The sequence below is a fragment of the Nothoprocta perdicaria genome, unplaced genomic scaffold, assembly GCF_003342845.1.
Source record: "Nothoprocta perdicaria isolate Ctin4 unplaced genomic scaffold, notPer1 scaffold_314, whole genome shotgun sequence".
Taxonomy (NCBI): domain Eukaryota; kingdom Metazoa; phylum Chordata; class Aves; order Tinamiformes; family Tinamidae; genus Nothoprocta; species Nothoprocta perdicaria.
In genome coordinates, this window is record NW_020455549.1 from 651,553 (window position 1) to 677,747 (window position 26,195).

Sequence of the window (26,195 nt, forward strand, 5' to 3'; positions counted from 1 at the left end):
GGGAGCCGCGTCCCAAGCTGGTCCCGCTGCCTTCACTAGCAGAGTCCTGCTGCGCTTGGTGGCCGAGTAGCAGAGCCCTAAAGACCCTGCTCCCTCTTAGCGGGAGTCTGCTCCGGGGCGGGCTAGCGACAGGTTTAAAACGCGGCTTTGCAGATGTGATTTATCCTCCCGAGGGGCGTAAATCAGGATGCACCTTCCGGAACGTGCTGGGGCTGCGGGGGTGTCAAAGCTGCGCGAGCAGGAGCGGCCCCGGTCCTGCAGCAATCACCCCGCTGCTGCTGCTCCTCATGCACCTAGAGCCTCGACTCTGGAGCAATTTCCTTAGCTCCTTGCTAAGGGGACTTTCCTTAGCTCCTTGCTCCTGGGGACTCCAGCCCATCGAGCTTTGTCCTAGTCCTCTCCTAAAACACTACGGATAAGATAGGAACTGTAATCCCTCCCCAACCCATGGATATCCTGCGCTGCCCTAAGGGCAGGGAATGAAACTTCCAAGGAGGCTGCCGGGGCAGTGAGTTTTGCCAGGGTATTCCACTGTGCCCCATTCAGCAATGATCCAAAACATCCTTTCAGGCACTGAAAGGAGAGGAGAATATCACTGTTTTTGGTATTTATAGCTTTTGGTGCTAGGGAAAAGAAAAAAACCAGGTGAGAATAGAAGATGGTGAGAGCGAAGCCCATCCCCTCTTCAGCTAGGAGTGAAAATTTCCCGGAGCTGCTGGTGAGGAACAGCAAAATTCCAAGGATGTCCCAGGGCATGGTCCATGGGAAACTCCGGCGAGGCATCCAAATTGCTGCACCATCAGCTCCCCCCAACCCCAGCCCAGTGGTGGCTGTGGGTGATCCGTCCCCGTGTTAGCACAATTAGTCCTGCTCTTAGCCCTTCCTTAATCGAGGTTTAGTAGAGCTGGGTGCCCCTGTCCTCTGCTCTCGCTGCTCTCCCTTGCCAGCTGGGCGGCAGGTCCTTGGCTCACCTTGCACTCCACCAGCATCATCCCCACGGATGATCCCCGTGGGATCCCCACCGCATCCCATTGGATCCCACGAGACAGTCCAGCATCCCAGGTCCCATTGCCCCCGAGAAAAGATCCAGGCTTTCCTTGGGAACAGTGTCATTAATCCTTGTCTGGTGTCACTTAGACGCTGCAGCTGGCTGCGGATCAGAGACTATTATTTTTATTAGAGACTATTATTTGGCTAGGAGAGCCAAATAAAAAAAGGACTATGCTATTTTTCTTAGACCCACCACCAACAGCCACACTTGAATATCAGAGAAACACAGAAGACTCTTTTCTTCTTATTTTCTGCCATCATTTGGGGCCCGTCTTGTCCACCCTCCTTGTGTGCCCATTTCTCGTCTTGGCTGTTCCTATCAAAATCACCATTCAGGGCAGAAAAATCAGCAGAAAAATCAGCAGAAAAACCGAAGTTGTGGTTTAACTCCGAGCCATAGCCGTAACAGCAGGGTTAGCCCAGATGAGGTGGTCAAAGTGATATTATGGCCCTTTTTCATCAAATCATCATAATCCAAAGTCCGTGAGGGAGCCTGGTTCCAAGTAATGTTTTTTTCTGCAGTGACGAGCGGTATATTTATAAGACAAGGCAGTTTCAACCATGTTAAAGTTAAATCCCTGCTGGAACAGGTTGCCGTACCCTGTGCTTGGAGCAGTGGGCACAGCCCGAGGAGGGAGGAAGGCTCCCCTCACCCTCACCCTTAGGATACGTCCTTAGGAAGTCATATTGCGAAAGAAAAGTCTGCTTTCCGCTCGGGTTTCACATTTCAAAAGGACAGAGGGAAGGGAAAGGAGAAAATGGGGCTTTCTGAAACAACTAAATTGCTTGAATTCCTGAAAAATGGCACGAATGCGGCAGGGGATGCGTTTACTGCCATTGCACGAGCCCTTTGTGTGTTGCCACTTAGGAGCTTTAAGTTTTAGGCCAGAACTGCAGATGTAGGGGCAGATGGGAAGGTAAAGATGTTGAATATGTTTAGTGATACTTAATTTAAGCATATGACACTTTTAAATTCCTGCTTTTTTGTATGGACGTTGCTAAAATGTCTTACACGGTGCAAAAGCTCAGGCCTCCCAAATAGCCCAAGTTTCACTTTTCAGAAACGCCGCATCAACGCTGTTTAAACCACCGCTGCCTCCTGCATTTTCCCTTTTAGTCCTAGGAAAGTTGATGTTGAAGGACTGCAAGCCAATGTTCACGCACAACTAGAGGCATTTTGGCCTTGGGGGTGTCAGCTGGAGTTTTTGGATTAAACACCTTTTCCCTTCATCTCCCCCAAATCCATGGCTGGTTTCCACTGTCGGGTGGTGGGTTTTCATCGAGCAGATGAGTTATCTTAGTCACACAGATGTGCAGCCCTGAATGTGGCCATTTACCCGTGGGACTTTCTGTGCTTGGTGGGAAATCTGCTCCCACGGGAAGCAAATATTAGAGACCTTTAACCATCCTCAACACCTCGCTCTGCCCAGTGAAAAGCGGAATTCTGCATGTCCTGTAAGGGCAGTGCGGTTATTATCACTGGTTGATATTCATCCCTGGTGGTTCTGGAGCTTGCCTTCAGGCAACGCATCATTTGGCTGCATAGAGAATAATCCGCTTGGTGCCAACGTGCAGGGTACTCAGGTACCAATTAACAGCTCCCAGGTGGGCAGGGAAATAACAGGGACATAATAAGGGAATAATAATAATAATGGAATAATAATAATAAGGGAATAATAATAATAAGGGAATAATAATAAGGGAATAATAATAATAAGGGCATAATAATAAGGGAAATAGCAGGGAAATAACGAGGGAGGAGAATTTGCAAAGCGGAGAACACAAAGAGGGAGCTGCCCATGGGAAGCAGTTGAGCAGCTAGAAAGGCCACGTTTGCCCCCCGTTAAGTGAATTAAGCCAGCGCTTGCAATGCAGCGGTAGTTTTATAATGCAAAGCAGCTAATGGGCGCTGAGAGCGCGGGCACGCTGGTGGCCACCGGAACGTAGCCTCTTAAATATCAAAGGCTGCTGGAAGAGCTGGCTGTGGCTCTGGCCTTGTTAACCAGGAGACACCAGCCGGGGAAGGAGGGATTGAGCCCTCGGGCAAGAAAACTCGTGTTTGAAGTCCGCCGAGAGCACGGTTTTCAGGACGGCCTTGGGTGCATTAAGGTGGTTTCTGTTCCTGCTGGAGGAGAAATTGAGGTTAGCCTGTTAAATTACCAGGGGGAAGATTGTTGGTGTTGGAAGGGGTGATTTTCCCTGCCCTTCGTTTGTCTCCCTGGATTTCTTGTCGTTCTTGTGTTGCCCTTGTGGCTATCCGGAAAGACCTTGGGTAAATCTTCCCTTTGGGGACTGCTGCTCTTGGTTGGAGTCTGCTTTGTGAGGTGAATGGCTCCTTTTCCTAGCATTTATATAAGCTGTATCGCTTAAATAGCATTCATAGCTATGCCTTGTTGCGCTCCGTCATAGTGCACGGCACCAGGGTGTAAAAGGAGCTCCGATATTTAGGAAATGCATCTAAAACAAATGTGGAGACTGTGTGCAGTGCTGGGCTCCGCAGGATGGGAGGGACGTGGAGCTGCTGGAGAGTCCGGACGGAGCTCTGGATGTCAGACCAGGCTCACCCCGAGGCGGTGGCGGTGCCCGGGCCCTAGAGACCAGGGGACATCTCAACGGCCGTGTGCACCAAGAGGCGGCATCACAGCCACCTCTGTCCTTGCAAGGAGATCCACGTGCTCTTGAGCATCCCCATGTCCATGCTCGTGGGAGCACCTGGCACATATTGTGCTGCAGGTCAGGGCTGCCATTAATATCACTGCCAGAAAAGGCCTTTTGCAGCCTGATGTTCCTCAGCAAAAGCTTTCACCTCCCGCTTGAAGAGTGAAGACTTCAACGCTGAACCTGCCCCGGGGAGCGGGGCTCCTCTCCGCAGCTCTCAGCACTAGTCAGGATTAGTTAGCATTAAAATAGAGATAAAATTACAGAGCCTGCCCTCGCAAGCATGGAAACGCCTGCTGGTTTATGATCCCCGCAAGGAGAGCGGCTTTCCGAGTCTCAGCTGTGTCCACTTAGCCCCGAGGAATGCCTTTGAACGGAGCCCGTGTTCCACAGCTGCTTGGCATGGGAATGCACCTGGGAGCAGGGGGCAACGAACCAGAGGCGTCAACAAGGGGGCTGCTTTTAATTTTCTTTTATACGCAGGTACCTGCATAGAAACGAGGGCGCTAATGTGAGTGCGGGAGTGAAGGGGGGTTGTCGGACGGTGCCGAGAAGAGGCTCAGCGCTGACCCTGTGTCTCTCCTTAGGTTCTCCTAGAAGAGTGGTTCACCTGCAGCTCAACATGAAGAGGCTTTGCCGGAGAGCAGGGGAGCAGGACCTTCCTCCCCAGCCCGCGTCAGCATCATCTCCTTCTCACAGAAGCCACTCTGAATTCCTCAGGCCTTTGGTGGACACCTTCTCAAGGGTGGCTTGGGGCAGCCAAACCAGACACAGATGGTTTTTTTGCTGGGAAAACAAGCTTGTCTGGACTGTGTATAGAACTCTTTTGACAGTAATTTATTTCTTTTGACTAACAGGGAAGAAATAGCCAGGGTGAACGCCGATTTTGATGCTAGCCTTCTGCTTTCCAAGCAGCAGCCTCAAGGAGAAGCCTCCGGACTCACGAGGCTTGGTCTTCCCTGCATCCCCCCAGCTGCCTCCCACAGGTCTGGGCAGAGGCCACTCCGGGAGATGCCACAAGGGGCTCATGGGGCAGCTCCTTTGCACCAGGAGCAGGTAGGACAACTCCTTTGGGAACTACAGAAGGGCTTGGACGGCCTCGGTTCTCCCCTTCTGCTTCGTTTGGAGTTGAAAGCTCAAGGCATCTGCTGGAGACGCTGGACGTGCTACTGAAAAGGCCATTTTTACCCCTGCCAGATGTTTGAGAGCTTGAGCAGACATCTCTGACAACAGGACGGCTGCTTCGCAGCACCCAAAGCAGAGCGTCGCCCTCCGAAACGGAGCAGCTTTGGTCTGGCCTCGGTGTCTGCCCTGCTAACGAAGAGGGCAGCCCCTGCTTGGATGCGGATCCGCATCAAGTGCCGCGCTCCACGTCCCAGGGGACGGGCTGAACCCGTGCTGCTTCCCTGCTGCGTGGCGAGAGTTTCTGCGGTGGGTAAAACAAAAACGCAGGTGATGACTGAAAGGAGAGGTGGGATCGCGCCCGCTTAGCCAGGCCTTTCTGCTTCGGGTCTTCCCAGGCATATGAAAACTCAGCCCTGAAGAGCTGGATCAATAACTGACCACAGATCCCATCACGTCTAGTGTTTTGTGTCTGCTTTTATCTTTGCGCTGCTGTCTGCATTGCAATAAAGTCGTGATTTATACCTTACCTGACAGGCGCGGGTCTGTATGGAGTGGTTTTATTGGGTGCTATTGCTCATTCACTGTTTGAAATTAAGAGCTGCAGAAATTACACATAATCATTCAGTTTTCCGCATGAAAACGGGAGAGTTTGCTGGAAATCTGTCCAGATGGTATTTTATATGTCCAGTGGTATTCCAGCTCTTTTGGAGGCAAAAAATAGATGGAAGGGATAGGGAGCACCCAGCTCTGAGCTTGTCTTTACAGGGCTGATTTTAAAACGGACCTGCAGGTGCACTCCAGGTCCAGAGAAACCCCTTGTGCAGCAGAACCAAGAGTGCTAATGAGAGCTGTATTAATGGATCTTCAGAAAGACTGTGGCACCCAACTGCACCCTCGGTTCTAGGGCCAGAAGGACCTTATTTCTAGGGTCAGAGAGTCTGGTGCACGTCCTGCCCTCCCTGGCAAGGTCTTGGGGTCTTTGCCCCACGATAGTCCGGGGATCTGCTTTGGGGCATCCCCAGTCCTTCCAGATTTGATGACAAGCTGCCTCCAAATCCTGCTCTAACCAAAAGAGATGAGACGGTTGCGCCCATCATAATCCTGGTGCCACCAAATGCAGTGAAAGGAGCTTTGTCCCCAGCTCTGGAGATGCTGCGATCCGTTTCTCATCTCAAACCCTACCAGGAGAGCTCTTGGAGCAAGGGAGTTTTCCAGGCCTTTGACACCAAGCCACGGGGCTTCACCTCTGCTCATGGATGATGGCACTTTTGTCCAGAAACGCAGGGAAAAGTGGGCAAACCACGGGAATCTGTTTCAGTTCGATTGCCACTCATTTTCATGGAAAGTTTGTGCTTCTTCAGCTCTAGCTGAGACAGGAACATGGGAATTATCTTGCCATGGACCTTGTGCCTCATTGTGCATGGATGTGCAGAGGGCAGAGAGATGTCAGTGCACAAGTGCTGCTCTCACGGGCTTCTCCTCATCTCTCATGAGCTCATTTGGCTGCCTGGGCATAACCGGGAATTGTCGGAGACGTCTTGAGGTCCTGGGTGGATCTGCCCGTATTAAATATCTTTATTTCCTAAGGAAATGCTGCCGTCGCGAGCACAGAGCGGGCGTGGAGATGTGCTCCCTCCCGGGAATGCTGACATTCGGCCAGTTTGCTTCAAACTTGGTGAAATTCAACATATTTACCCATTATAGCGAGAGAGGGGAAAAGAAACCCAACAAACGAAGGCTGCAGTTGAGGGCAACCAAGACCAACCCATGTAGGAGGTCCACACCACGAGCAACTCAACAGCAAGGCGAGTTTCAATTAGTGTTCAAGCTTTATTACACACCAGAGAATCCATAGACAAGCTACAGCAAGACTGAAACTATTTCTGTTTTTTTTTTTTCTATAAAATTCTCAATTCTTATGTACAACATGAGTGGATATCCTGCTCGAGGGAGCTGGCAGTGATTTCGAAAAAGATCTAAGCGCTCTTAAAAAAATAAAACTTCCCTCAAAAATAGGCCTGTGGGTCGTTATTATTAACCACCCTCGAACTATCTTACAAATGGAAAATGCAGCCCACTTTTAGAAATATAAGTTCTCTTTCAAAAATAAAATATGTTTGAAAAATAAAGGAGAATACCTCTTTGATAAGTGGAGGTTCAGGCTTCCAGCCCTTGGGTAAAAAAAGGCAAAATATCTTTTAAAAATTATTTCAAAAGCGACACTTTGTTGAGATCCTGTTTTTACATCGCTATATTAAATTATCTTAAAAGGAGAGAAATGTCATCCCTAAAGAAGGAGTGAGAAATTGAGCCAAGATGCTGCTTTTTTTTGACGCACACGGACAATTAATGGTTGTTGCTACTAAGGAAAGTGAACATGGGAAGACAGGCGAGCGGAGCACAGAGGGCTGAGCTTGGAGATGGTCTGTGGTCCATCCTTGGGATCATCATCCTGCTCAGATGTTGGCTCAGGTTCTCTCCATCCGCCTCCTCCTTGTGACTTGCTGCTTCTCCAGGACCCAGTGAGGCCGTTGCCTGTGTCTGCTGCCACCCAAGTCTTGTGGTCCACGCGGTCCATGCGCACCCTTGGGAGACGGAAACCGTGGTGCAACGAGTCCTCCTGCAACGAGCAGCTCCCTGGAAAGCGCTCTTCCCACCGGGCAGCTGGGCTGGACTAGATGAAGAGTGTAGCTGTGAAACGAGCGGTCTCGCTGCCCGCCTGCAGCCGGCAAACCTCTGATGGACATGGTGCAAAGGCCACGTTTTTAGAAACTTGGAAAGAAAATGGAAATGGGAAGAGAAAGTGGAGGAGACCAGTGGTTCCCCCATGGTGAAACACTGGCCTAAGCTAGAGGCAGATAGTTGTGGATGGAGCTTCTAGTGCTGAGGGAGATGATGTTGGGTGAAGCTGCATGTGAGAAGGGCAAGGTGGGACACGACGCTGGAGGTGAGGGTGGTGGAATGGGTGCTAGGGCTGCGATTACTGCTCTGCAAACCAAAGCAGGCCCAAATAGTAAACAGCAGAGGAAGGAGAAGCAAAGATGTGGGAAAACAACAACAAAAAGGCATTCTGCTCCTTGGAATCCGGGTGGGATGGATGACCACTTTGGTGGATGGGCAGTGACCCACCAGCCCCGCTCCGGTGTGGGTGGACAGGGCTGCTTCTCAAGGGCGGGATGATGAATCCAATGGGATATCATAAGGGAAGCTCCATGGGGAAAGAGGCTCCCATTGACCCCCTCCCCCTTGGGATGGGCATGGCATTAGGCTGAGGACCATCTCCTTCATGACCAGAGTGGCTTGAGCTTGACTCAGGGCCACATCTTCATATGGCTTATTTCTTTGTTCCATCCCAACAAACACACTCATCCCAGTGGAAAGTGTGAGTGAAGTTTGTGGTCCTTGGGGCTCATTCTGGAGGTCTCAGTGTGTCGTTGGTTTTGTTCAACTCTGAGCAGCAAGAGTGGACTTGTCTTAGATTTCCAGACAAGGCAACTAGAATGGTTGCATGATGTGTCCGAACGGAGGTCAATAATCCCTCAAGAGCTAGTGGGTGTTAAGACTTCACTTGGGTGCAATTCTGCATTGGATCCAGCCATGGAAACCAGGCAGGTCCAACCTCAGTTGGCGAGATCCCTTCACCCCGGCCAGGAGAAGAGGGAGAGATAGGAGCATCCACACACTGATGCCTCCACCCATCTGACTGCAGCAGACCTGGGCTTCAGCACCCAAAGAGCTGCACCACCATGGCCCAACTTCCAGCCATGGATTCCATCCCACGGATTCCTTCAGCCTCTGCATGGGTCCTCCTCCCTCCGAAAGGGGAATTTGGGGAGCAGATGAGGCTGAGAAGAACGCGCCGTCCCGGGGGGGAAGGAGAATCTTGTCCAAGAAAGAACATGACGTCCGCTAAAGAAAAATGTGCCGACTTTAGGGTTTCTGACTCAGATTGGTCTGTGTGCCTGGTGACCCTAAGACGCAGGCTTGGCTTTAGGGAAACCAGCTGGCCATGGTGTAATTCATTTTTGGTCACCACACTGATCCTTGAAAGTCTCAGATGAGGGTGAGTGTTGACTAAGCACTCTGATGAGACAGGGGAAGATAAGCAGGGCTTAGATAGCCCTGGGAGGCCAGACACAAGCCAAGAGCTTCCATTTCACCAGGGTGTTTGGCCTTGTCTTGGCAGTGAAGGGTTGGAAACCACAACCAATCGAATGTAGTTGGCAGACCTGATGGTTGCTTAGCATGAGTCATTCAACACAAAGTCCTCTGTTAGGCTGAACCCTTCTTCTGTGCCGTGATCGAGATGACAGAACAGCACAGAGCAAGCCAGAGTGGCCACTTAGGATTGTGGCTCCAGTTTGGAGCAACAGCATCAGCCCTCCAGAAATGGGCCGTGCAACTGAATGGCTTCACTAGGACCCACCCAGGCCCAGGACCTTCCAGCTAGGTGAAGCTCATGAAGGTTGCTGGGTGCTTCTAGCTAGACCTGCCTGCATGGGGTCTATGAAGGTCCTGCTCTTGAATTCATGAAATTACTCTATCAATCACAGCTCTTTTTTTCCCCCCGCTTTGGTTTCTGCCCCTGGTAGATGCAGAAGACCCAGACTGTTAAATAAAAAGCTAAATATTGTGAAAGCGAGCAAAGAGACCGTTTTTGGTGGCACTTCCCTCTCCTTTAAGGTAGTACTAGTTTCATAGCTCAACTGATGCAATTGCACAGCATTTTCCTGGTGAAATTGGGGTACAAACACTCCTTAAATGTTGTGTTTTGGGGTTCTTCTGGCTGCCTCAGGGATTCATGGGGTTACCTGGAAAAAAAAAACCTGGCAGAAGTTCGCTGTGGAGCAGCTGTGTCCCCTGGCCAATCCCGGGTCACTGTGGGCTGTAACCCACCAGTGTGTGCAGGTCCCCAGTGACTGCAGCCTGTTCTGCTCTAGGATGCGCCACGGGTGCATCCAGCTGGGTTCCCAGCTGGGAACCGCTGGAAGGAGCAGGGACGAGGTTGCTACTGAGCAGGAAAGGGGAACCAAACACAAGGAGCAGCCTGCAGAACGAGAAGCGGTGGTGGAGCTGTGGTCAACTGGTGGGATGGGGCAGGTGGGGAAGTGGCTGCTAATGAAAGGATGTCAGCACCATCCTTGTGTCCACAAGGCTGAAGATGCAGCAGGTCCCTCAGCTCCCCACAGCCACGGGAGGGGCAATGGGGCAGAGCAGCAGGACAGAGCCAAAGCATCACGAGACATCAGCCATGGGGACGCCAGGCCCCGGGGAAGATGCAGAGGCCCATGAGGGTGCTCATTAACGCTCTCTTGGCCCACCTGCCCTGCTGCAATGTGATGCCCTCTCTCCCGGTGCAGAGCAGGAGGCTGCTGTGGACCATGCCCAGCCCAGGAGCAGAGCGGCCTTTCGCCAGACCCTGGAGGCTTGATGGCATTGGGCTGGGGAAGGGCTATCGGTGACACTTGGTCCCACACTGTCCCCCTGGAACGGCTGCCCACTGGGTGCTTCAAGGGGTAGAAGCACCCTGGGCAGGCAGCAGGGTTGGGGGAAAACGTGGTCCTTGAGCCTGGTTTGGAGAAGACCTACCAGAGGCGTGCGAAGCGAAGCGAGCAGGGACGCGTGCGCGTGTCCCACGGACCTCGCAGGGCAAGCAGGAGAGGTGCCAGGTTTGCAACGGCACTAGGAGAGGGTGCCGGGGCAGCACGACGGGTTCCCTGCGCGCCCTTGGCTGCACGGGACCACGCGCGCTGCACGCCCCTGTGCCACCGGCCGGCACTGGTGGAGCCCAGCTCGGGCCAGTTTCAGACAAAGAATGTTTATTCTTCCACTATTTTTTTTCCTTTGTTGCTTTTTTTACAAAACGTCTCCTCTCCGTGCCCGCGGGCAGGGCCTGGCCAGGCTCCAGAGCTCGGCCAGCGCTCGCTGCCCTGGCCGTGCCCTCCAGCGAGGTGCTGCTCCCACCGCGCTGGCCCTTGCTCGCTCCTGCTAGCCCCAAGCCCTGCTGCAGCCCAGCCCCGGGACGCCCACAGCCCAAGCAGGGCCCTGTCCTTGCAGAGGTCTCACGGGCTGGCTCCTCTGCCCGGTCTAACCCACAGGGAAGGACCAGCCTCTTGGACGCAGGCGCCAGGAGATGGATGGTGCCCCGCTGCAGCAGGAGATGGGAAAAGGGCCAAACCAGATAGACACGTCCGTCTGGGGGGGCTGACGCTGTCTCTGTCACCATAAGGTCATCGAGACAGGGACAAGGACTGCATTGCTGGGGCCTTACGCATCCCTGGGGGAAGAAACACTAAGCAGAAGATGCTGGGACTTGATCTTCTCAGCAAGATCAGAAGATCCAGCTGATCTTCTCAGCTGGAATAGGGTTGAAGGAGAAGAGCCCGTCCCGGCACAGGGGCCGGATTGGGGCATGCAGCCGCAGCGAGAGGAGGCACCGGGTGCCACCCTCGCAGAGGGCTCATCGGAAGACAGCGGGGCTGCCCCAGGGAGCTGGGGCTCACGTTGATCCAGATCCTCCTGGTCAGCGGATGGGCGGGTGGCTGAAAGGGCTCAAGGCACCTTGTTAATATCCACGCAAAGGGGTGTTTGTTCCCAAAATTCCCACGGAAAGAAGAGTACGTTAAGGTTCACATTAGCACATGTCATATGTATATAGTGCAAATCAGAGCCCCAGCACCAGAGGGTTCATGCTCTGGTTAGTGGTTAGGACGTCCCATAGGTGCAATCCTGGGCACTGCAGACACTCCAGCCCTTGGTTTTCCTCCCTGCAAGGAGATTTGCGCGTCATCCATCGCTTTCCAAGCCCTTGTTGTGCAGAACGAGCCTCTTGGCCCGTGTCACTGTCACGCTCCCACCTCATGCCCTATGGGAGAGCACTCGGAGAAGGCTGGTGAGCCTTCCAGAGGAGATACAGAGAGCCTTTCCTTCTGCAGCAAAACACAGGGCTGTCCTCAGAGGGATCTTTGGCTGGTCGGAGAGGAGCTCTGGGCGCAGTCCCGAAGGCGGTTCTCACCATCCGTAGCACAGCCACACCATCCATCCCCACACCCACTCCCTTCCCCAAGGGTGAGGAAGATCCCAGGAGAAGGGCAGCTCGGCATCTAGCTGCCACCACAGCCAGAGGGGTGGAGGCCTCTCACACACGTCCCCAAAGGGCTTTAGGGTCCCAACGGTTGGGGACTGAAGGCAGGCACGGTCTAGGTTTGCAAGGCCGTGCCATGCCGAGGGGGGTTGCGGTTCTCCACTGGTCCCGAACAGGAGGATGGCTTCCAGGTGGATAGAGGAGCATCCTTTCTGGGTGACCTGCAGAGGTGGAGCCGAGGCCCAGGCCATTTGAGGACTGTGGCTCGAGGAGTGAGGATGATGTGCCAAACGGGAAGCCAGGAGTGAAGAGCAAGTGCTGGGCTCAGGAGAGTCCAGCCACTTCCTGGAAGCAGGGGAGCAGAGAACGTCACTGCTCGTCACTGGTTCATGGGTTCCTCTTCCTCCATCGGCTCATCCTTTGTCCTGAAATGGAGAATAAAGCACATGAGAGGAGGAGGAGAACAACGGAGAGACCTTCTGTCATATCTGACTCCTGGAGCTGGGGCTACACAGGAACCTCCCTTCTTTCCAGTATTTCCCAGTCTGGAGACCCGTGTCTATCCCAGCTGAGTCCTGACAAGAATAAGATGCAGTGGGGGACAGATGGAGAACCTGCTGTATTCACGTGATGGGAGGAAAAGAGGATTTGGTCTTGTTTTCATCTTGTTTGGTTGGGTCTGAGACTGTTTTCAGAAATTGTTCCACTTGCCTCAGCTGGTGTCATGACACTGGGTAACTCGCAGGGGACAGTGAAGAGGCCAGTGCTGGGTCCCCTGGAAGCAAACCCAGGTCCTGGCTGTGGGGTTGTAGGACTTTAGCCCATCCCTCACCGGTGCTGAACTCTGGGGCCAAATATCACAGAATCACAGAATCTTCAGGGTTGGAAGGGACCTCTAGGGATCCTCTAGTCCAAATATGTTGTGGGATGTGAGGGATACATGGTCAGAGCTCTGGGTGGGAATAACAGTTTTAAGTTGTGTTCTCTGGTCCCCAAGACCTGTTTAACGCCAACACAGTCCTGAGCATCTCATGTGGCTTGGGAACATGGTTGGTCATGGTTGGAACATGGTTACTTCTATCCTGTTGCTACCAAGGCTCAGGGTCGGGCACACTGAGACCAAGGGACGCCCACACTTCCCCTGACTGCTTAAGGGCATCACCTCTTCTCGGCCATCACGGCCACCGAGAGGGAGGCCAAAGCTGTGACAGTCTCCACCTCTTCTGCTTCGTGGTGCTGCGCCTCCAGGAAGGAGCAGCCCAGCTTGGAGGCAAAGCGCTGTACGGCGACCCAGTATTTACCTGGAAGAAGAAGCAAAGATCAGGAGTTTTTGGGACACGAGTGGAGGAAATGCTAATGCAGTGACCTGGTAGACCAGCTAATGGCCTTATCCCTGAGGCCGTATCCCTGAGACACTCACTCTGGACCTGGATCACTGTTTCCAAGGAGCGCACAGCATTGGGATTTGGCTTCTGCCTCATGCTTTCTTCTGGGAGAGGATCCAGCTGCCAGGGGAAGAGAGGCAGGAATCAGCGGGAGGGAGCTGTGCCCAGGGCTCAGCTCCAGCACGGGCAGGGTTGCAATAATCACAGTCTGTGCTCCACAGCTTTAAGTCAACTCGACTACATGTGAAGTAAAGTTGATGTCAGCAGAGCTGAAAGCACCACACCCCGCCCACCGAAGCAGCCATGTGGACGTGATGCTGCTCTCTCTGTGCCCAAATCGGTCATCAGGACCTTTGCCTGGACCACTCAGCTCTTTGGCTGGAGAGAGGCACATGCTCCCCTTTCCTCCCAGGCAATGCATTGGTTCCCGATCTGAGGATGAGGAGCGCAGGCTGCCTCCCAGCTCCTCCACAAGGATGTGGCTGCCCCGGGTCTCGCTGAGCCCTGAGCTCTCACCTCGTTGCCCAGCAAGGCTGACACGCAGGCCTCGGACGCATCGCAGATGGCCGTAAGGTCATGGCCACCTTCTAGCGCGAGGACCACGGCTCCTCCAGCCAGACTCATCAGCTGTTTTGTCATATAGCCAAAGCCTGGAGAGGAAGGTGAAGGAGAGATGAGCCTTCCTATCAAGATGATGGGGCCTTTGATGCCATGCCAGCAATATCCCAAAGAGCTGCCACTTAAGGGACAGCACCTTCCCGCGAGCCATGGTCCCAGCCCCAGCCTGGACCAGGAGCACCTGCTTTCTCCCAGCATCCCACCCATGTTGATTCCAGCTTCCTTACATTTGGCAGAGACTTTGTAGCCACCCAGCGGTGGTGGGTGGCCATCAGCTGCGTCGAAGCCAGCTGACACCAGCACCACATCGGGGGAAAATTCATGTGCAATTGGCATCACCACCGTCCTGTGCGGGGAAAAAAGCAAGAGGTGCTCAGTCCTGGAGCCTAGCACGGCCCTGACGCTTCTCTATGCACCCGCAGCAGCCCCAGGCTGGGGACCCCAAGGCCACCAAAGCCCTAGGCAACTATGAGAGCCTCTGGCTCAGCCGGAGGCACAAGGAAAGGGCAGAAAGAAACGCAAGGAACGGTACCTGAAAGCTGCCAAATACTCGGGGTCACCCATGGGTGGGTCGAGACCTCCAGTCCAGGCTACATTGACGTTAAATCCCTCGCCAGGGCCAACACCCACCTGTAAGAGAGCAAGGACAGAAAGGAAGGCCTGGATGTGGCCTGCAATGGTGATGGGGCTCCTCCTTGACTGGGTTCCACCACTGCCAGGCTCAAGGGAGGCAAACTTGAGCCTCAAGGGAGGCTCAAGGGAGAGCAATGGGAGGCCGTCAGTGTCTGCCTGAATGACAAATCCCCTCATCCTGATGTTTTCCTGATGTTTCGTAGAGCGTTGCGGCCACCGGTCCCTGCGCTGTTGGCTACAGGCAGGGGTGAAGTGCAAGAGGACACAGAGACTGCGAAAGGAGCCTATGGAGAGTGGACTAGGAACGGGATCCATTCCAATAACCCTTAAAGGGGTCCAGATACCCTCTCCGTTCCCCTTAATGCCAGTGAGGTGCTCCATGCTTCACCCCTTTGGATCAGAAGCCCCTTTCTTGCAGCAAGTCAAAGCAATAGGGATCCCTTGGGGTCTGAGGAGATCACAGACTGATATTGATGGCAAAGGGTGCCCTGCCGGTTGCCAGTCCGACCTTCCAATCACAAGACTGTCCCTAAAACTAAAGCCAAGATTATCTAGCTGAATCTGACCACATCCAACGATGGTGGACCCCTCATTTCTCTGGGTGCTCCAGGGACATTGTGACCTGCTCAACTTTGCTTTTTACCTCGTCAGCAGCTCCGCTGCCAGGGAAGAAGTTCCCATCATCATGACGATGCAAAGAGATGTAGAGAACATCAGGGTCTCGGTAGAAGATCTGCTGTGTCCCATTGCCGTGGTGAACGTCCTAGAAGGAGAGATGTTTGGGAGAGGGATCCTTGTTTAGCCTCTAGGTTGGCCAAATAGCCAAATGGAGAAAAAGCCCTTGGATCCCTCCTTGCTTCATGCCATGGGGGGGTGTTCCCTGAGGGACACGATTTCCCTGCTCTCCAGTCTAGCTCCAAAAGCACCACTGATGGCAACTACAGATACCAGCTCCTGGAGACAGCTCCGGCACGGGAAGAGGCAGGATTTGCTGAGGGAGAAGGTCAACTTACCCAGTCCACAATGAGAATCTTGCCGAGTTTCCCTTTCTGCTGCAGCTGCCTGGCAGCTATGGCCACCGAGTTGAAGAAGCAGAATCCCCTGCAAAGAGGCAGTTGGGAGTGGTCAATGCTCTGAGCTCCTTGCTGAGCACCTTTCCCCTCCGGCCTGTCCGCTCCCCAAAGCAGGGGCTCAGCCTCCCCGTCCCCGCCAGGTCTGGAGAGGGATGGGTGCTGGAGGATTTAGGCTGGAGCAATTGGTATTTTTAAGCCAAGGCCCCCTTGTGCTGTGCAAGCAGCCCCGACAGAGTGTCTATGGGGAGCTGGGCTTTGGTGGGTGCCCAAAGCCCTGTGGCCTGGGGAGGGGACCTGAGGGGCAGCCAAGCCTTACATGGCAGTGGAAGGATCTGCGTGATGTCCAGGGGGCCGCACCACCGCAAAGCCGTTCTGAGGACAAAACAGAAGGAAGGTGATCAGAAACACTGCGCCCATCAGAGCTTCGTGCACCCCATCCACCCGGAGCTGGCCAGTCCTGCACAGAGCCAGGGACACAGCTGGGCATCGAGACCAGAGCAGCAGAGGGATGGAAACACCCAGAACCGGTTGAGGAGAGGAAAGACCTGCCCATTCGGATGCTGGGCCCACCTAAGCTTGAAAGTCATCCCAGAAATGGCCAGGCAGGTAGTTCGGCCGCCTAGGGATACCAGGGCGGTACTGCCAGATGTCCCCAGTACTGCCAAACTTGTCACCAGGAGCCTTAGAGATGAACCACCCAACCGCAGCAAATACCCCGCAGAGAGCGACTGCTCCTCACACCCTGCCGTGGGCTTAGACACGGCTCCGGGCTGCCGTGTGTTCTCATCCTACCTTAAGTTCCCTGGTGGCCACCTTGAAGGCCAGCTCCGTGACACTGCCCGCGGCCCAGCGGGCAGCATTGGAGGAATGCAGCTCATTCCAGATGGTATCACTGTCCACCTGGAAGCAAGCGGATTAGTTGGGTGGAGATGGAGACAGTGGCAATCTCGGCCAGGGCCCCCAGGCGCTTGGCCAGCTGCCCTGGTCTCTGCTCGGTGCCAGGCACCGCTGTCCTGCAGAGCCAGAAGTGCCCGGCACCATGGACCGGACTACCTTGCATGCAATCAGGCCGGCTCCCGGGCCAGCAACATGGTGCTCCTGGCCAGGCCAGCAGCTTCTCCAGCAGCTCTAAGCGCTGCTTGGCCAGCCTGAGCCCCCAGCCGAGCAGGGTGGTGGAGGCTCCGCATGGGCTCTGCCCGGAGCACCTCACCCTGCACCCAGGGGCTGGAAGGAGTGACGGAGAAAACGCTAGTTACCTTCGTTATCTTATTTTATTGTTTAATCAAACATCTTGGTTTGATCAGGATCGCGTCAAGGGCTGAGCCAGAGCTGGAAAACTCAAGTCTCTTCTGCTCACCTCCATGTGTGCAAGTCAAAGGCTTCCCTCTGCCCACGAGAGGGGCAGGGCTCTCCCCCTCTGCCTCCAGGGCACCGGCCAGAGGAGGGCAGGGAGCAGGAGGAAGAAGAGGAAAAAATGGGTGCGAACGGGGCTGAGAAGAGCTGGTGCCCAGCAGCAGGGGCAAGGGGAGGAGAAGAACCAGAAGAGGCAGCAAGAAGGCATGGAGTGAGACCCTTCCTGAAAGAGAGAGAGAAAGAGAGAGATCGACAGAGACAGGGGGACAGAGAGGAAGAGAGGAAAATGCAATGAATGGAGAGAAACCAGGGCAGCAAGCCGTGAAAGGAGGGGCAGCAGAAGTGTCTGGAAAGAAGTGTCAGCCTGCAATCCTCACGGCACTGCTGTCCTTCCCAAAGGAGACCAGGGGTCCCTCTCTGGACATCCCACCACTACTGCTGGGACAGCACTGGCTCCCATCTGCCACCTGAGCTCCTTCTCTCCTGACTCCCTGGGCTCCTAGGAACGGTTCTAAGAGGCTTTTGGTTACTGCATGCCCTGGAGTACGGGGCTGAAAGGGCTCCTGTTTCAGTGCTTAGGAGAGTCGTGAGGACTGGAGCAAGCTTGGATAAAACAACTTCTTGCACAAGGGTGGAGAGCTCCTGCCTGGCGCTACCCAACCTTGTCAGGCTAGTGACAAGGAGGGGACACCTTCCCACATCCCTCCTTGCATGCAGGCTGGCACTGCTCGGGCCTTGGTGGGGCCACTTTTCCCTGACCCTCAAGTCATCTCTAGACCTCTGAGCTCCCTCTGAACACCAAGAGCTGATGAGAGGTGAGAGAAGCCCAAAGGTCCAGGGAGCTCCCTCTACACTCTGATCTATTAAGAGGTCCTTAGTGTGGGCAGGACACAAAAAACACTGCCCCAAACTGGTCGGGACAAAGAACTTACCCCAACGCCTCCGCAGGGCAGCATGACAAACATCCGCTGTGACAGGATCCCTGTGGAGCAAGAGAAGAGTGAGGGCTTCGGGCAGGAGGAAGGGAGGATGCTCAGGGACAGGGCACGTAGCTGCCAAGGAGGTAAGTTCTGCCAGGCTGCTTGGGCACCGTTAGGAACAGCAGCCCCGAGAGGGGTGGGCAGCTGCCTGGCTGCGATCCCCGCGGCTGAGGATGCTCTGAGAGCTGGTGCTGGGGCAGTCAAGGAAGGTGCAAGGGGAGTGCAAAGGTGCCCGAGGGAACAGCACCACTTCCAGAGCCCAGGAGGGGGGAGCCAGGCCAGTGACGGGATGGTTACAGGGAGGGCTCTTTCCTTGCTCAATGCTGGGCAGCAGGGCCAGAGCCTGGGCTGAGATTCAGGGCACCCCGGGCGGGCTGGACTCACCTGCCAACTTCCCGTTGTCCAGTTTCAGGCGGTTGAGGGGGTTGGTGCCGTAGAGGAACACATGGCGCTCGGTGTGCACGCACTGCAGCTCTTCCAGCGTGGCCTTGCGTCCCCGCAGACACTGCAGCACACAGGAGCTATGAACAAGCTGCTGGAGCAGGGGCGCCGCGGGCTCTCCCAGCCCAGCAGGCACAGCACGGGTGCTGCCTTGCTTCCTGAGCCTTGAATCAGGGATTCAAGGTGCCGTTTGGAGCAGGAAAGGGACACACATCCGCAGCAGGGCAGGCTGTGTGATCGTGGCACGGTCTGGGCCCCATCTGCAGCTAAACCCTGCAGCAGTGGAGGTGCTGCATGACTGAGCACGGTACTTCTTTACCTTAGGCTTGAAATAATTCAAACCCCTTCATCTGTAAGGCACAGATCAGCCAGGGAATACCAGTATCATTTTCCTACAGTTTACAAGTTTGCATGGTCCAGGGTCAGCCTAGTTAGACCAGGGCAAGGTTTCTAACAGACCAGAACTGACTCTTATGTCCCCCGAGGCAGCAAAAAGCTGGGACAAAAAGGCTGAGAGGATCTGAGGATGAAAAGGATGGAGGTGGGAGCAGGATACGATCCCTCACTGCGTGAACACAAGATCCACTTGCACCAGCACCGTTTCCCTGGCACTCACCTCGCACTGGCCGCGCAGCCCCCTCTCCTGCAGACGGGACCAGATGCTCTGGATCCTGCCCGCGTGCTCGGGGTGGTTGCTGTTATCGCCGCAGGAGCACTGGTGCTTGAGCATCACTGAGTCGTAAACCAGCCCTGCAAGGCACAAGCGCATCAGGACACGGCAGGCCCAACACTAGACTAGAAACTCAACCTTCGATTTGGCTTCCCCTAATTCAGGGGCTGGACTGCTGGATAGGGCCGGAAATTTTGCTGACTTTCTTGTTTTTTTTGACTAAAATATCTTCCTCTGTCCATGGCAGCTTCTGCCCCAAGAGTCTTGAGACTAATCCTGCCTTAGCTGTGCGAGACAGTCTAAATGGTCACCCACCAGCAGAGCTGGACCAAGATGACTTGGAAGGGACATATTATTATTATTATTATTATTATTATTATTATTATTATTATTATTACTTGTATATATTATATATAAGTAAATAATATATAAAAAGTACATATTAGAAGTATATACATGTATATATTATGAGTTTATACATAAGTATATATATAAAATAAGTATTTTTTATATATATATATATATATATATATATAATTACTGCTCCTGCAGTAATAACATGGGAGCACAGTGCCCCCCCGGGAGGGGACGTGCCCTACCTGTTGTGAAATGTGGCTTGCTTGGCTGTTCCTGCACAGGCAGCGAGAGCGTCTTGGCGGCTGGATCCGGGGCAGGAAGGGAGACACTCGCGGTGGCAGGAGATGACTGGGCCCTGGAGAGGGGCCGGTGCCCTGTGTGCACGGCCGGGAGCACGGGCGAGTCAGCCGGGGGCTGCCGCTTCAGGAGCTGGTGCTGCAGGCGCTGGTAGGGGTCCCACAGATAGGCCTGGGGGAGAGGGGCAGCAGTGAGCATGGCACCTTGGCTCGGGCTTTGGCAAGGGGTTACTCTGCAGGGCAACTGGACCCAGCATCACTCAGCGTGGGAGAAGGAATGCAGGGTAGTGCCTCGCGCAGCCCAGGAAGCAGCCTGGCTCCGGGAGGGCTTGGATCTGCCAGCCCTAGGATACCTGTTGGAGAACAAGCTCCTCCTGTGACTGCATCATCTTCTGCGTCCTCTCAGGCTCCTTCACGCTGCCTCCTGACCGTGTGGCTTCAGTGCGTGTCCGTGCCTGGTCACCGCCCTCACCCCCAGCCTCCAGGAGGGTCCCCTCTGCCTCCATGTCCTCCGAGGAGGGAATCTGTCGCAGCCGGGGCTTCTCGCTGGACTTGGCCATGCGCTGCAGACAGAGGGACCACAGAGGAGTACAGAGAGGTGACACGGGACAGGAGAGATGCCCGCTCAGACTGCAGAGGTGCTGCAAGACAGCAGGGCATCTCGGGGTGAGAGCACTGTGAACGTGGGAGGCAGTAAAGCTGGACAGCCCTGTCCATCTGCTGCTTGTCCATGAGGAAGGGTTTCTCCCTGCACCCTTGCGGTATCCTCCTCCAGCACCTCTCTCCTTCCATGGGCTGAACCCCCGTGACTCACCTTGCCCAGATGTGTCTGCTGCTTGATCCTCTCCAGGAACTGGGTGTGATGCTGCTGGTAGACCAGCTGCTGCTGGATGGCCTTGGGGTTCTGGGGCAAGGGCTCTGAGCGGGTCCTGCCCAGCGGCTTGTGGTGGCCTGGCAGTGACAGGCGCTCTGCGGAGATGAGCGAGGGGGCAAAGGAGAAAGGGACCGTCCCCAGACCTGGCACTGCAGAGAAGAGAAAGCAGAGGTGAGGGGGTGCCTGAATGCTGGCTGGACAGAGCACCCCACACTTGCCCATACCATGGCAAGCAGCAGCTCTGGGCATCCCAGGCCGGCAATTCCAGAGATGGGTCTGCCCGGTAAGCCTTCCTTTGGGAGAAGGATGTGCAAGAAGCAGAATAGGTTTCTTTGGGCAAGGGGAAAGCTTTCCAGCCTGCAGAGTTCGGGAAACATGCAGGGAAGGAGTCCTGTGTAGCCCAGGTTTCACCAGGCAGGGTGAGTGCATCCGACAGTGAGTGCAGCCTCATGGAGCTCTTCCTTCGGAGCCCTTAGGCTGGCACCACGCAACCCCTGGCCACCTGGGGATGGCTCTGGCTGTCCTAAATACCAGCAGGTTGCAAGAGTTTATGCAACGTCATGCCAGCCTCAGCACCAAGGACTGCTCCTGGGCACGTCTCCTCTACAGAAGAGCAGCAGCTTGCGTTGTGATGTTGGGCCTTTCTGGTGCAATGCACTGGGTGCCCCCCGAAACCCCCTGCCTACCCTAAGCGAAGCTCCGTGCTCAGCCCTGCTAGCACTGGCACAACCTCAAGCTGGCACGCGGAAAGCTCGACACTTACCCGCCACAAGAGGAGCGTGGGTGACAGAGGGCTCAAGGATGATGACAGGCTGGAGCCGAGGGGACAAAGGGCTCCCGGCCTCATGCTGCTCCAGGCCAGTTGGTAAGAACATGGGTGAATGCGTGCCCGCGAGGACGGGCCCATTGAGCACAGGCACCCGGTGTGCCAGGCCAGAGAGGGGACGGCGATCTGCCTCTCCCTGCAAAGAAAAGGAGCATTGGGTTAGCAATATGCCAGGAGAGCAGAGCTTGGGACAAGCATGGAGAGCGGCTGGCGCGTGCCAGGCCCACAGGCAGGATCTTTGAGGACTCGGAGTCAACAAAACAACTAGGTCTAGCCCAGGGACCCCAAGAGAGAGGCTGGGCTCCCCCTGCCCAGCAGGAACCGGCTGTGCAGGTCTAGGGCTACCTACAACCTGGCTACCTACCCTGGCGCTAGTGGTAGCTGGCAGTCCCAGCGTGATGGCTGGCAGGGAGGCTGCACTCTGCAGGGCAAACTGGGCCAGTGAGCTCTCCTGCATCATCAGGCGCTGGGCCAGAGGCGTCTGCACCAAACACATTGCGTTAGTCTCTGCTCTGGAAACATCTAGGGGAGCACCTGGGGCAGGAGCTGTTGGGGGCTCGTGGGGACAGCATGCACTCCAGCAGGACACTGCTACGCAGGGCAGTGCATAGGGGAGCTTGCAAAGGGTTCCCCCATCCCGGGAGAGGGGGATTTGGAGAGACGGAGGCAGTCCTGGGTAGCAGAGTTCACAGACGGGGTTCCCAGAGGAACGCCAGCTTATTCTGAGCCTAGGATGTGGGTCTAGCAGGAAATGAGGACTCTCATCCCAGAAGCTGGAACTCCTGACCCTGCAAAAGCTGCCTCTGAGGCCGGGGGAGCTCACCTCGTGGACGACGGCGGCGGCAGCGGCGGGCAGCGCGCCGTGCTCGGCGGGGAGGCTGTCGTTGGGCGAGCTGCAGCCGGACACGGGGGTGCTGCTGCTGCTCGGGGAGGAGTCTGTGCAGGAGAGACAGCACGGAGACGGGCATGGGCACCCGGAGAAGGGCAGCACAGCACCAGGCCAGCCCCCCGTAGGCTCAAACCCAGCCCTGCCTCCGACAGCTTGCCACTGCCTTTCCAGGCCAAGGCTTGGGCCATATGGCATGGCTGGGACAGATCTCTGTGCCAACTTGGATGGTACCACAGTGAGAAAACCCGGACAGCTGCATTTGTGCAGGGCCTTGGACCCATCGTGCGTTGTATGTCCATCACGGGCCTCCAAAACAGCTCGGCGAGGCTGCATCGGCCTCTCCTTGCTCAGCTATCCCTGCATCATCACAGCACAAAGTTCCTTCACGGGCAGTGCCCCAGTGATGGCACTGATAACACCGGGAGCCTCCAGGACACGATTTCCCCTCTCCAATCCCCTAGACTGCAAGATCACGGCTGCTGCAACGGGGCCTCAGTGTCTACAAGCTCCCACGTTACAGCAGCCCAGGAGAAGGCCTCACCGATCGCCTCAGGTGGCCTTCTCTTCAATGAAGGCGGCGCGCTCTCCTTACGGGTCAGAGGGTTCTTGCGTCGGTCGAGGCACTTCCTGGGCTTGCACCGCACCTTCAGGTTGGGCTCCGACGCTGCAAGCACACAAGGCACTTAGTCCCTCGCCCAGCGGGGCTGGGAGCCCAGCTGCCTTGGCCCACGCCACCTCCTGCTCCACCCATCCCCTGCGATCCCCATGTGCAGGCTGAGATGGCACCAGAGGGGCACGGAGATGCTGCTAGCCCCTAGGTCTTACCCGTCTTCCGCAGCGGAAAATGCTCCGGGGGGTCAAGAGAAGTGCTGGGGACCGGGGGCAGGAAGGTGCTGAGCACAGGAGGGGAAGGGCCCTCAGGATCCAGGGGCTCTAGAGGCCTGTGGGGGAGAAGACACCTGGTTAGAGACCTTAGCTGGCACTGTTTGGACTCCGCCAATCCCCAGCTCCAGGCTTGGCCAACACAGCCATCTCCATGAGTCTTTGGCAACCCAAAGCTCCAGCATCTGCTTCCTGTACATTTCTCATGGGGATTTGCACAGGCCTGAGCTCCTGGGATGTTGCCTTCAGACTCCCCAATCCCCAGAGCGCTCTGCCCGCCCTTATACAGGTGGCAGAGGGGGCACTGCCTCTCCTGGCTGTGTGCTGGGTGCCTGCCAGCATGCACAAAGACTTGCTCCATCCACTCTTGTGAGCTCCTACCCAAGGGATTGGGCTGCCAAGGGCTGGGAACGTGTTTCCCTCTTTGGATCTTCAGTGAATGCAAAACTCTTGCTCATCCTCAAAGAACCCAACAACTGCCCCCCTTGCAGTCTCGTGCTGGCAGGATCCAGGTCTCCCCTCCTTGTGCCCAGCTGCTGTCACTGAGCAGCAAGGTGGGGAGACTCATGTGCAGGATCTCCCAGCTCATGGTGAGTGTCTCAAGTTTTCCCACGTCCCTAGAGATTTGTTCCTAGGGATGTGCGTGGGTTGTGCCTCTTCTTGAGAGGAAAGACAAGCAGCCTGACAGCACTTCTTGAGGCAAAAGTGGGGCTGCTCAATGAAGTCCAACAAGGCCACGGAAGAAAATAGAGGAGATAGATCCACCACTTGACACTGAACCCAACTGCCTGACCCCTGCAGACTTCAACTGAGATAAACTGTCATCAGGAAAAGTCCTCCTGTCAGGGTCCTAAGCATAAGTCCCGCTCTTGGCAGGTTAAACAACCCCAAGAGGATATCCTTGTTTTACCTGTATGGCATGGCTGAAGGGTTGGGGTTGCTGGTCCTCTCCAAAGCCGCCTGCTGCTTCTTCAGGATGACCTCAGCCAGCTTCTGCTTCACCACTGTGCTGGCCACAGCACCTGCAGGAAAACCAGCAGTGATCACCCCGGACTGGAAGCAAACATGGGTCACCACAAAGGGACATTGGAGATGTGTCCCATGGCCTCCCTCAGGTGGACAAGGGATGTTGAGACATCTGGAGGGCCCCACCACAGCAGCCCGGGCCACCGGCACCAGCGCTGCCTCTGCGGGGACTGCAAAGCTCTTCCCTCTTGTTGTGCATTCAAGGCAGGTCCCACTGCAGCGGCAACGCTGCCCTCGCCTGCAGCTTTGGTGACAGATGCTGCACGTGTCTGAGCACACGGATGTTGAGAAAGCCCTGCTGAGACTGGAGGGGCACGTCTCAGGACAAGGAGAACGCAGGGCCACCATTAGCTCTCCCCGGTCACCTCAGGAGCGTGTCCCTTGTTGAGCACAACACGGGAGAGGCAGAGCAGCTCCGGAGGCAAGTCTCAGCTGTGGACCTCCATCAGCTTCATCCCAGCCAGAGACGGCAGGTAAAGGCTGATACTCAGAGGACACAGAGGGCATCAAACACAATGTCACTGCACAGCAAGGACAACATTTCTCATGGGTTTGTCTCTCCAGAGACCCCATGCTCTGTCACCCTTTGAGCCCCTGCTAAATGTCGGTAATTTCCAGAGAAGGTCCCAGCTGATGACCTAAAGCTCTGCCTAGCTGATGCCCTATGCAGCTCTTGGCACTGTAAGGCTCTCTGCCCAGGTGGGGACAGCCTGGATGAGAGCTGGGGAGAAGGAAAAAAGCACCCCTAAACGGTTCAGTGAATGGCTCTGAGGTTCCTGAATTTCCTGATGGAGCCGCGCTCTTCCAGAGCAGCATCTGCACGAGGCCTCCTGCCTCAACGCGCTGGCAAAGGGACAAGAGCAGCGACCCACGTTCAACACCTGGCTCGATCAGGACAGCACAGGACGCCCACGCGCGGCTCCCAGCGCCGCAGGCTGCTGCAACCGCTCCCCCCGGCGCTGTGGGGCCATGCTCCACCTTGGAGCAAGGCCCATTCCCAAGCTCCCCCTCCAGACAGATCATATCCCAAGCTGTCTGCTCCAGTGAGAACGCAAAGCTCTGGAGTTACGGTAGAGATGTTCCACCCTCTTCCTCCTGTGGCAGCATTCAGAGCCAATTATTGCAGCTAATTTGTAAGATTAACTCCTCGTTTGCATAAGGAGGCCACGTGTGGGCAGTCATGCTCAGCTCTGCTGAGCTGACCACATCTGAAGGGGCTGGGCTTGCTCTGGTATAGCTTGGAAAGGGGAGGACCTGTGGTTTTGGCACTGTAAATAGTCTTGCCAAGCCCCAAAAGTTGGGGAAAACGGCCTGTCCTCTGCAGATACATCGGGATGGCACAGGGCAAACATCAACATCCGCATGGTGCAGCTGACTGTGGGAGTGAGAGAACATTCCCATCAGGGGGTAGGCATTTCTCTTGTGCTGAAAGCACCACCTCAAGAGCTGGGGTTGAAGACCTGGACCACGCTGGGGGCCAGTGAAAACAGAGCCAAAGGGCAGCTGGGCAACAGGACACTGGCAAGAGTCCTGCTGTACGGATGTCCCTGAGCCTTGCAGAAGGGCTCCATGTCCCGGGAAGCTCGGAGCAGGTCCCTGGAGCTCCCTCTGCAAGGACAGGCACTAGATGGCGCAGGACGATCACAGCCAGATGCATCTCGCAGGGTTGGAAGCCTCCTGCACACTGCAGACCTGGATGTCCAGCACAGCAGGGACCCTCTAACCTCTCCCCCTTAGCACGGGGGCACCACTTTGGGGTTTGTGAGGCCAAGGGACAAATTCATGGCCACCTCAGCGCACGGGGCAGTCCTAAGTCCCATCAGCTCAATGCTGGTGCGATGGCCGAAGGGCATAGACCAGAGCTAGCAGAAAGATCTAACAACTACCTGGCTGATGCCACCAAGACAGACCAAACACCAGCCAGAGGATTGAGGATTCCCAAACAGAGACATGCCAAGCTCTGGCTGCAGCTCTT

General features: G+C 55.4%; 1 protein-coding gene across 1 annotated transcript in view; it reads right to left on the bottom strand.

Annotated features, from left to right (window-relative positions):
• Positions 1-11,013: 11,013 nt before the first annotated feature.
• The window catches only part of HDAC7 (histone deacetylase 7), a 76,393-nt gene continuing 61,211 nt past the window's right edge, over positions 11,014-26,195 (bottom strand). Inside the window, exons 4-24 of the mRNA XM_026042825.1 lie at positions 24,105-24,216; positions 23,138-23,253; positions 22,854-22,976; positions 22,247-22,359; positions 21,361-21,559; positions 20,538-20,746; positions 20,077-20,286; positions 19,670-19,895; positions 19,017-19,150; positions 18,344-18,464; positions 17,912-17,961; positions 16,419-16,526; positions 15,943-15,998; positions 15,567-15,654; positions 15,197-15,316; positions 14,453-14,550; positions 14,148-14,266; positions 13,819-13,952; positions 13,338-13,422; positions 13,080-13,218; positions 11,014-12,342 (exon numbers count right to left, since the gene is read on the bottom strand). Coding sequence (XP_025898610.1) covers positions 12,297-12,342; positions 13,080-13,218; positions 13,338-13,422; positions 13,819-13,952; positions 14,148-14,266; positions 14,453-14,550; positions 15,197-15,316; positions 15,567-15,654; positions 15,943-15,998; positions 16,419-16,526; positions 17,912-17,961; positions 18,344-18,464; positions 19,017-19,150; positions 19,670-19,895; positions 20,077-20,286; positions 20,538-20,746; positions 21,361-21,559; positions 22,247-22,359; positions 22,854-22,976; positions 23,138-23,253; positions 24,105-24,216 — 2,606 coding nt within the window. The 3' untranslated portion in view covers positions 11,014-12,296. The remainder of the gene's footprint in view (positions 12,343-13,079; positions 13,219-13,337; positions 13,423-13,818; positions 13,953-14,147; positions 14,267-14,452; positions 14,551-15,196; positions 15,317-15,566; positions 15,655-15,942; positions 15,999-16,418; positions 16,527-17,911; positions 17,962-18,343; positions 18,465-19,016; positions 19,151-19,669; positions 19,896-20,076; positions 20,287-20,537; positions 20,747-21,360; positions 21,560-22,246; positions 22,360-22,853; positions 22,977-23,137; positions 23,254-24,104; positions 24,217-26,195) is intronic.